The following is an 11,284-nucleotide window of genomic DNA, read 5'->3' on the forward strand; positions in this document are numbered from 1 at the left end:
AGGGCCCTGCCGCCCCGGACTTGCCTGAAACAGGTCATCGGTCGGCGGATGCCACTATTCTGGAAACTATTAAAGCTAGGGTTGGTAGTCTCGGAAAACCAGTACGAATTTAAATGTAGCTTTTCCTCATGACTCCGTCTAACCCCTCCCCTCCTCCCTCGGAGCTCCTCCAAAACGACGCCCCCCCACTCACATGCACGAGCGCCGCTGATTCTCGACCATATGATGGTGACTGATTCAAAACCGGTCCTCACCAAAACATTATCATAGTGAAAGTGAAAAACACAAACAAACATGGCTGCTGTTAGTACTCACAACTATCATGCTAGCATTACCCAGTTGTACCGGTGACACGATATCAGGAGAAAAGTTATAACACATATAATACTGTAACAGATCTACTGTTTGTTAAACGGGTTCAGTGTAGATGTTCTTAATTCCTACAGTGTTGACGGTCAGTGAAGGCATCAGGAGAGGTGTAGAGTGTGCGAGTGGGAGAGAGGAGAGGAGCAGTTTTTCATTCATTCAAACATTGATTGTTGCTTTGTTGGTTGGCGTGATCACGGCCGATAGTGAGCGGTTATTAAAACTCAACGTGTTCACCAATCGGCTCGTCATCCCTACAGCGCTACAGTACATATATATTTTCTGTAGGACTTACTGAACGTCATTAATTATTCTGCTTGTTGGTGAGAGCTTTTTAGACTCTGATCCGGACTACAGTCCTGAGCAAAGCACCTCATCAGGTCAGAGGGGACAGGCCCAAGGACGAGCGAGAGGGGCAGTAAATAGAGTCAGGGGAAGTAGAGGCAGGAGACGGGGACTGGGAGGAGTGCACGCAGGGGAAATCTACGCGCAGGAGGAGGGCAGAATGGCTGGACGGGATTTGATTGGTTTAAAATTTGGGGAGCCAAAAAACGGTGATTGGTTGGTGTTTTCTCAGGTTTACTCTGGCTGTAGATAGCAGTTTTTTTTCACTCTTTTTTAGGAACACATCATGTAATGATTGCCATCAGGACATAAAGATCATTTTAACCAGTATGACAAAAAGTGTATCTAAATCTGATTACCAACCCCAGCTTTAACTTGCTCGCTGCGTGCTCATGGACCTACAAACCACTAAAGTGGAAGTCATAGGACATAGAATTAGTAATGTTCACCTATGCAAATCAAAATCAAAGGGGGGTCTGTCCCTTCCCAATTTGTTGTATTACTATTACGCTTGTGCTCTTTGTAACATAATAATGTGGCTGGATCACACTTTTACGCAACCTACTTGGATTAAAATGGAACGAGAGGAATGTATACCTTATGAGATTGGTGCATTGGTCCTATCACCAATTAAAGTAGATGAGTCATTATATAACAGCAGTAATATGATCCACAGCATTATCTGTACCTGGAAACAGATTAAATCTCATTTTAATGTTGAACCCTTATCCAGATGTTTACCAATTGAGGGTAATCCCTCTTTTATCCCATCTACTTTGGATTCAGCTTTCACACAATGGAAAGGTCTGGGCATCAGGAAGGTTGGAGACCTGCTTGAAAACAGGAGCTTTGCCTCCTTCAACCACCTTCAGCTCTGATATGGTCTCCATAAGAATAACTTCTTTAGATACTTGCAGGTCAGGAACTATGTTAAAAAATATTTACCGACATTGGAGAATATTGAATCAGCAAAGTTTGATAGTTTTTTTCAGAGGAGGGGCAGGGACAGACATTTGTTATCCTTACTTTATAACTCACTGTTATCTGGAACATCAGCATCTACACAGGGTATACAAGCTCATTGGGAAGTGGAGTTGGGTGTAGAGATTGAAAATGTTATCTGGGACAAAGCTCTAGAGAACATACATAAACACTCTGCCAACTCTAGACACCGCCTTATTCAATTTAAGATAGTTCACAGACTTCACTATACTAAAAGAAAGTTACATACATTTTTTCCAGATGTTTCCCCACTCTTTGACAAATGCCATAGCAGAGAAGCAAACTTTCTGCATAGTTCTTTCAACTGCCCAAAATTAACTCTGTTTTGGTCTAGTATATTTAATACTCTTTCTGAAATGTTGCATGTAATTCTGAAACCTGACCCCCTTCTTGTGCTATTTGGAATTTCTGACCAGACTCTCCAGTTGGATAAAAGTCAACAGCAACTGCTGTCCTATGGACTCAAAATAGCTAAAAAACTTATCTTGATGTTTTGGAAGAAAGCAGCGGCTCCACCTGTCAAAGTATGGTTAGAAGAAATGGTAAAACTCTCTCATATGGAGAGAATTCGGCTCTCACTTTTAAACAATCTAGGGCAATATGGCAAGACTTGGGTTCCCCTTCTTCAATATATTGAATGTATCGGAAAAAAAAGCTAAACTTATTATGACATAACATTAATGGCCTCCTTTGGAGTGGCTGGAAGTACAGTCCCGACAGGGTGGGTGGGTATGGTGGAGGTGGGGAGGGGTGGGTGGTTTTGAGTATTATTTTTCCTCTATGTTGTTGTTGTTGTTTTTCTTTTAGTGTTACTCACTACATATGTCGACTTGTATGTTTGTTTGTTGTTTATGTTTTTCTTCATTTAATTGAAAAGGAGGAAATATCTGTAACATTGACTGTTCTATTATTGCTACCTCAATAAAAAAACATTTAAACTAAATTCTAATGGTATGAATCTCACCAGGTGATGTGGTGAAACAGAACAGAAACAGCTGAGTAGTTCTTCTCTTGACATTCAGTAGGATCCTCTCTCCAGAAGTCAAGGTAAAGGGAAAAGGCACTGGGACAGAGTGACAATATTAAGTGTGTTGATATTCTTTGGCCTCTCTGCTGCACTGTGTGCTAAAATTATCCTCTGACATGCTGACACCTAGTATTTTCAGCTACAACAATTTTGTTTTTGTTTTGGCTGCATGTCATAGGACTGATTTGTTCCCTTTCTGCAGGCTACATATATACATATGTATACATATATCACAGTTATTATTCTAATGGTCACTATGATGCTATTTAACATTTAGCAAACTGTCCCCTATTAACTTTAATCTATGGACCTCATTGTAGCATCTTGTAATCAACTTTTTTTATTTTTCTATAAATAAGGCCATAGTTCATTAGAAGCTGTAGTCATACCAAGCGGTGGAGAGACACAGCGAGGCCTTTCATCTGCACTCTGTATTTAGAATGGTAATGAAACAACAGAAGTTGCTTTAAGTTAGGGATAATGTATGGTTAGCAGGTTGTTATGGGAAAAAGAATCCCGACAGGGTTCTTGTCTCACCCTGTCGGTGCCCCTCTTATTACCTTATATTATATATTATATATTATTATATTATATTACCTTTAAAGATAAACAAGGTAAATGTCACAACTTTGAAACCTTCTGCTATCATCACCACCGGTCATGGGTTAAGTTTCTTTGTAGAGAACGGTAACATAAAGTGGCTCTCACCTGCTCTGCTGCCGTTGCTAATATTTCTGGACAGGATCCAATATGTTTGTCCGGTCCGTAGCCTGCCGATTTAGCATGCTAACTGAAGCTAACGTTTAAGCCACATTGCTTACCTGCTTGATGCTAATGGAAACGGTTTCTGTGGATTGATTTGATATGACGTGTGATCAGTTTACCTCTGGTGTTGCTCATGTTAGTGAAAGTTGCTTAACAGTTGTTAAGGGGTTGTCAAAGGATTTGGACCAATCAGAATCAAGCATCTTACACAACCGGAAGATCACTAAGAGACCCGGGTAATAATGTCTGTTACATAACCTCATGCAGCTTGGTATGGATTCACTGCCCTTTCTCACTCTGTCACTCTTCTCTCTTTCAAGCTATCAAATAACTCATACATTTCCATTACACGTTGGACTTGTCCTGGTTTGAAAAACATTTCATGACCTTTATGGTACACTTACAGTATATACCTGGAGACAGGAAAATGTACTGTGGCTGCTCTTCAAACCCTTTTAAGGGAAACACTTTAAGTCATCAAAGAGAGAAGATGGCGGCGTGCAGTGGTGCGGGGGCTTCGCTAAGCCTACCTTGAATGTACTTTAGGTGAAATCACATGGCAGACAGTAATAGGATGGTTTCATACGCATTTTTTATTAGACTGTAAATGCACAGTAGAGAGAGAAAGAGTCTCACATTTGATTTGTTTACTCAACAATTAGGCATGTTTGAACCCAGGCCTTTTCTCTTTTGCTCCAAAACAACAGAACAAGAACAACAGATACAGCAGTTTCTCATCTTTTGTGTTGGAACAGCACAGGGTGTAGTTTTATAAGTAAGTGGGTTCATGGGAAATTTCTAAACTATGTCATAGATTCTGTGTGACCCCAAGTAAAACATTTGGATGGGAACTTGACCACCGTGATTATTTCACTTTTAAAAGTTTTTTGTCTGTTTAAGTAAGTTAAAGTCCAGGAAAAGATGAGAAACTTTGTGTTTCCTATTCTGTGATGAATAGATTAGATTCAAACTCATTGTCATTGCGCATAGCACAAGTACAAAGCAACGAAATACAGATATAAATGTTGTATTTACATTTGATTGTTTTTATTGTACAAACATACAGAAGCACTTAGCATCAATACAAACTTAACAACACCTTTACCGGCCCCTTTTTAAAGTTTTGACATGTGAAATCAACCATACGGAGCCCCTGAAGTCCTGCATAGATTATAGATTTTATCTTGTGCACACAAGAAAATTATTTTGCAAACAAAAGCTACGTTGTTTGTGAGGTGGTTGTGAAAAACCCTAATCTGATAATTGAGATTGGGATCAAGATATCCCTACTTTCAGATCCAACTGGCAGTTTATTCTGATAATAACAGAAGCATTCACTGTCTCTCCAGGTTGCCTTTGTAGAAATAATGTTTCAGATCCTCATCACTTTTGTAGGTTATCTTTACATGCAAAAATTAAGGAGGATGAGACAACATGTTAAACCCTTATAGTTGGAGCCTGCAGGTGGATGCTGGGGTGGATGTGTAGCTGAAAGTTTGAGCCCAGCACAAGTGCAGTGTAATCGTGGCATTGGCAAAGCAGAGGCAGAGATCAGGAATCTGCCAGCTTGAATAGACTGCCTAACTGGAAGGATATGTTTGTCAAGGGATTTTGAGACTGATGAATGGCAAATGTGAAATCAATTAAACTTGAATGGCCGCCTGAACTAGCTCGCATATATCACTCTATTTAATGACAAATATTGGCAATTGATTTCAAGTAGATTTTTTTTACCACTGCTGCATTTGCCAAGCTTTATGATTTGTGTGCACAAGATAATGAACTTGTGTGATAAAATTATCACTTTTTGGTACTTCAGGAGATCGGTACATTCAGAACACAGCAGTACATTTCTTTTGCCACATTGAAAAACGAACAAATAACCACTGTTCCTGCTTGAAGTGTTGTCATGTTTCATTAGGAGGAGACTATGGTGGTCTCTCTGGAGGAAACAATACATGTCAGGAGGAGAAAAAAAAAAGTTTTTTCTTTTTGGGGTGGCCTGTACAAATTTTCTGAGGAATAATAATTTGTGTGCTTGGCATGACATTACCAAGAACTATTCTGATTAGTTGATTTCACTGGACCAAAGCCTGAGCTCTCGTAACTCATATGCAGGAATTTATTATTGATATATTTTTAATAATCATTGTGTTGATTATTACACCACACTGTCACAGAGCTGCAAAATTAAGCTTTTCAAAATATTTCTTTGCGCCTGAGCACATAACTGTATCCATTTTTTTTAATTAAAATCTGTTAATCATTTTTATATCACCTGGTAATAGACAAGAAAGCAGGACAGAAAGTGTACAAAAATATATAAATGCTTAAATGAGTAAAAGCACAGCTAAAAGAAACACAGGACATCAAATATAAAAGACAACATCTTTTCAGTCTCTCGAATTTTCTACTTCGCATTTCATATATGCTCAAGTTTCATATTTAACATAAAAATATTGTATTTTGAACCTCATATTTCATAAAATGTGAAGAAGTCTGACTTGAATTGAATGATTAATTTAATGGTCTCTGATTTAAAGCCAGCCTCCTCAAAGCGATTATACAGAGTGAATGTTAATGTAAAGTGCTTCATGTAATACAATCATTATGTTCTCCAGCTGCTCTTGCACAGTGTGGAGAGATAAAATTAGGTTTTTTGAAACGTACAATGTCCTTTTATCTTTTTCTTTACAAAGTAGACGAATTAGAACTTTAAATTCCTAATACCCATGGCATGTGGTACCTTGACAGTTTTGTCTCTGTTCCATACTGAAGTTACATATTCACACAAATCACAGAATCACACAAAGACACATGAAGAAACAAGTTGACAGATAATTACAACCTCAACAACATCTATGCAAGTATTTTACTGCAAACTCTATAAGTCCCAAAAGCTCACAACCCACGTGTCTGCCATCATCGAGTGTGACAGCCTACTGTCTGCTGCAAAATTTCCATTACACAGCTGAAATCACTGCTCTGCCTGGAAGTACATGCTGGGTGCTGCATGGATGCACACACTGCTCTTATATCGAATGTGTGCAGTAATGATGAGTCACCTTTTATATTGTATTTTGTAAACTTTGTATCCATCCCGTTCTCCTCATTATCAACATAAATTATTTAACATAGATGTAACCCTCAGTTACTGAGTGCACTTTTTTCTTTAAGATTTGGACAAAACAATGATTCCTGCCTTGAGGAACATGTTCCTCAAAGACTTCCTCCCAGATCAGTCATTAACAGTCATTTAATTACACAGTATTGCAGCCTTAGTAGTATTTAGTCATGTTCAGACTGCACATTAGAGAGATTGCACACAGTCACAAAATTATGTGCAATTAATTTAACTGGTGTAAGAATTCATATTTTCTCCTTTTACATCAATATGATGTCACCGAAGCTGAACAAAGGTACAACATAATTTTGAGAGACTTGAGCATAGACAAAAAAAAAACCTTGAGGAGCATAACTGAAACAACAGGAGTTCTCTGAGTCAATGCACATCTTGTGCTCTTCTGTCTTGTCTGAGTCATAGCCATAATTCTGTCCACACTGCCGGGTTGACCGGTAAGCCAATGAGCAGGCAGGAGCAGCTCCGACATCAGGGGGATGTGTTTGTCTCTGGTTGCTGGTTTAGCATCAATGTATCCAACTCCCCATCAGGAGTTGATAAAAGTTGAAACAGAGAGTAACATGAGAATTTTGTCTGATATCCAGCAGATAATGAAGCATAGAGACACTCTGATGTCTGAACAACACCCTGTAACAAGTTGTGAACACATTCCAGTAGGGAAAGGCTTTTTTTCTAGGGGTGTAAAGATTCACTGATCCGTAATCTATAACCAAACTTATAGTTAAAGGTCCGATTGCACCGTTCAGCGGCATCCTGGATCGTTAAAGCTTTCATACAAACCAGTCGATGGTCCGGGATTTTAAAGGTATAATCCAGTTGACTGAGGTTTTGCGTGTTTTTCTCTGCATAGGCCTAATGTGCTCAGTGCTTCAATCTTGCAGGACTTGGATGTTGACCTCTTACATTTCTTAAGAGTAATTCATTTAGGTGACAGGTCAGATAGAGTTCATCAGCTCATGTCAAGGAAACCAATACAGTGATCAGCGAAGGTGTACATTTACAGTCTCCACCTCAAAAATCAAGTCATGGGGACTTAATATGAAAGACTGAAAATTCTATAAAAGTCTGCCAGTCTCTTTGTGGAGAAGCAATTAGGTGCATTGGCTGCAAAACTAATTTCACCTCACAAGACCCCATGACAAAACCTGAGCCACAATGCTAGCATAAGCGAACAGCCTTAAATATTACATTCTCTTCCCAGCTACTACGTGGTGACGGTATGGTTATCATGATATCTACAGCCTGTTTTATTACTGAAGTTGACAACATTACAGTGATGTTTGAAGTGATGACTCTTACAAGACAACATTCACTGAGTTTGACAGAAATGTTTATATGTCAAATGTCATCTATAATTCATATGTAAGACTGAGAGAGACACTATGGGGAAAGAGAAACAATGTCTGGAAATATTTTCACCATTGCAGTTTTAAGGAGACATCCCCACTCTTCTGTTTTACAATACACTCTGTCAATTTTTTTAAAATAAAGTAACTTGGGATTCAATTATTAACTTGCATCAAGCCAAAGATTTATCCCCCTATTTTTTTGTACCATTCTTTTTTGTGGATGAAGAACATTGTAAAGTCAGACATTACATATTATCTCCAAAACTATCCAGTCCTTTGATTGTTTTCTGAGCTGCATAACACATTCAAACTACTGCCTCTGTCTCTATTTTTTTTTTTTTTTTTTTTAGCTCCTCTTCCATTCATTGTGGGATTTGCATGGATATCTATTCTTCCCTGTTTCTTATTCACTGTGGTGCCCCATTGGATGGTATTAACTCCTCAGAGGCCGGCTCCTGCTGAGCCCCTTCAGGTATCATCCTCACACTCACACTTCCACCATCTGTTGTGCTTGGGTTCACTCTGAATTTCCTGTTAATTGGCCGAACAGCCCTGTAAAACTGCCTCTTGAAGGTCTCACTAAGGATAATATAGAGGAACGGGTTGATGCAGCTGTTGGCGTAGCCCATGCTAATAGCAATGTTGTAAGCATAGGAGAAGGCTAAGCTCGGCTTCTGCACCCCGAGGTGGACCAGCTGAAGGATGTAGTAAGGGGCCCAGCAGATGAAGAAAGCCAAGCATATGGCTACCGCCATCCGGGTCACCTTCCGGGTTCGCACCCTCAAACTCCGAGGAGGGAGGGGGGCCACGCTTGTGGACATGTGCTGCAGGATCTTGAAGAACACCAAGCAGATGATAACCAGAGGTATGGCAAACGCCAAGAAGAACTGGTAGAGTGTAAACCAGTATGTGTCAGTGACAGGGTCGGGCAGGAGAAGAGCACAGGCCACCATGCCGTCGGGGAGAGTCATCAGGCCAGCGTACATCCACACAGGGATGATTGTGAGTAATGACAGACCCCACACTAAGCCAATCACCAGTGCTGCCACACAAGGTGTGCGGATGTAATTGAAGCGGATGGGATGGACTGTGGCCAAGTAACGATCAAGTGTCATAGCTGTGAGGATGTAAGTACTAACAATTTGACTATTGGAGTCCAGTGCGGTGATGACCGTACACATCGCAGCTCCAAAGTGCCAGGTACCGTTGCCCAGCAACTGGTGGAGGAGGAATGGCATTCCAAGTAGGAACAGGAGATCCACAAGTGACAAATTTAAGATAAAGATATCCGGAACAGTTTGTTTGGCGCGACACTTTGTCTTCTTCATGATGGTGTAGATAACAATACAGTTGCCCATAATACCCAGGAAGCAGATGATGCCAGAAATTACATGAAGGATAGAGCTGCAGTGAAGGGTTCCATCTACAGCTGGAGACAAGGGGAAAATAACAATATTTAGTGACAGTATTCTGTTTTGCACATTGTATGTAATCATGCTGATATAACATCATATATTGTTGAAGTATACACAGTGTATAATGCAGTCCTCATGTCAGAGTTTAATGACCAGGGCAGCATAATATTTTTAGTTCTGTCAGGGGATTATTATGTGGGCGAGTCTAATGCCAGTCAACTCTTTGAAATGTCTTCCATTTGGGTCTTGCAGTTTCATTTCAGAAATAATTTATTCGTGTGCATGTGTGCGAGTGCCTTCTTCAATGCGTCTCTGCTCTGACAGTCCAAATGATAATGCAAGAGAAGATGATAATGGAAGAGGAGAGAACTATAATGTATTTTTAATGTTACTCTTGATGGCAACATTTGAAACTTAAAATCTGACATTTTGTCTCAACTTATGTGCATCAAAACCTAAACAGAGCTCCTTTAAATATTTATTTGTTTGGAAAGTTGAAGCTGATACATCAAAACATTCATATATCAAATTTTTCATCAGCTTATGAGGAAGTTCATTTATTTCCCTGAATACTAAATTTGATGAAATGAATGGACGTTGTGAGATTAAAAAAAATGGATAGACTATGAGATAACTTTGAAGGACTGATAATAATATAACTAGAAAAAGCTGCGTTTTTTTGCATTCCTTATCATGCCTGAAAGCAAGGGGAAACTAGGCTGGAATAAATTACTGTGGGATGTTTGCTCTACCTACCTGTTGTTGTTGAATTTGAGTCGACGAGAGAAAAATTGGAAAGGTTTAAAAAATCCATGGGGATAATCAAAAGTAAATCCAAGTTAAGAGGTATTACCAAGAATCGCATGCCCCCAGAAATGCACCAGAGGCTGCGTGATGACGAAAAATCCTCTTAATCTCTGAGTGATATCCTTGTTGAAATAGTTGAATCCTATGCACACAAAGCACAGTGTTTGACTCTGTGAACAGGACTTGGAGCAGTACGACCTGCGTTCTCGGTGGATGAGGAGCAATTGTGAGCATCTTCACTCTCTGCGGAGTTGCGACTGCAGCTGCAGGTGTCAGCGTTCTGAAGTTAGAAGACTTGTTGGTCTGCCTCTAGGAAGAGCTGGTGTGTGCGTAAAAGCGAGCGCACGGATAAAAAATAATTTATTTATTGTGTTGCTGTGCCAAGATATGGTTGGACAGGTTTTGTATAAGATTAAACATCACCGCATCAATCAGCCAGTGACAAATGGGGAGAGAAAAACAGCACTCGTAATGAAGAGTATGGTTTAATATTTTTTAAATGTGTACTTCTTTGCACAGCCGTTTTCATTTTTGAAGTTATCACTCTTTACTGCCATGTCCCCTCTCAATTGACCGCATTCACCGCTTGTTAACGGCGTTACAAGGTGTAGCTATCAATCAAAAGGTGTTTCCACTTTGCTTAAACGAATCCATGTCTCAGTTATTAACTGTCAGGTTCGTTCTCTTTCAACTGCACAACGAGTACGCATCCAGTTTTAACCACAAGAGGGCTCTGTTGCGCATCATTTTGTGTCCTTAGGCCTTAGGCGTTTATGCACAAGTGTAGGCTAGTGGTGGGTTTGTAAACATTTCACAAGATTATATGGTCTATTCTGAGTTAAGACCCAGCCTAACTCCAAAAGTGGGATTTTTTGGCTGAAGTTTGAGGACGACAATTTCCCTAAAACGTTTTTTTCTATGTCTCCTTTGTTGTACAAGCAGCTTGGTTTTACTTTTGGTTTTCCTTCAATTAATCTTTGATTGAATCAGTCAATCAGCTTTGATTTGTTTAGGATCAGGTCATAGCAAAACTTCCCTCCATAGGAACTTTGCAAAGAAGCAGATC

General features: G+C 39.7%; 1 protein-coding gene across 1 annotated transcript; it reads right to left on the minus strand.

Moving 5' to 3' along the window:
• Positions 1-4,081: 4,081 nt before the first annotated feature.
• On the minus strand, positions 4,082-10,500 carry mchr1a (melanin-concentrating hormone receptor 1a). Its single transcript, XM_034688305.1, has 2 exons — positions 10,168-10,500; positions 4,082-9,425 (listed from the first exon to the last, which is right to left on the minus strand). The coding sequence occupies exons 1-2, from the start codon at positions 10,274-10,276 to the stop codon at positions 8,404-8,406; spliced, it is 1,131 nt and encodes a 376-aa protein (XP_034544196.1). The 5' UTR covers positions 10,277-10,500; the 3' UTR covers positions 4,082-8,403.
• Between the last annotated feature and the right edge of the window lie 784 nt (positions 10,501-11,284).

This window comes from Notolabrus celidotus, chromosome 7 (genome assembly GCF_009762535.1).
Source record: "Notolabrus celidotus isolate fNotCel1 chromosome 7, fNotCel1.pri, whole genome shotgun sequence".
Lineage (NCBI taxonomy): Eukaryota > Metazoa > Chordata > Actinopteri > Labriformes > Labridae > Notolabrus > Notolabrus celidotus.

What these genes read in the sequence shown, in the direction of transcription:
- mchr1a (XM_034688305.1), bottom strand. Translation starts at nt 10,276, where the DNA reads ATGCGATTCTTGGTAATACCTCTTAACTTGGATTTACTTTTGATTATC. An exon ending in CTCAAATTCAACAACAACAG is followed by an intron (nt 9,426 to 10,167) that starts GTAGGTAGAGCA and finishes CCTTGTCTCCAG; the next exon opens with CTGTAGATGGAACCCTTCAC.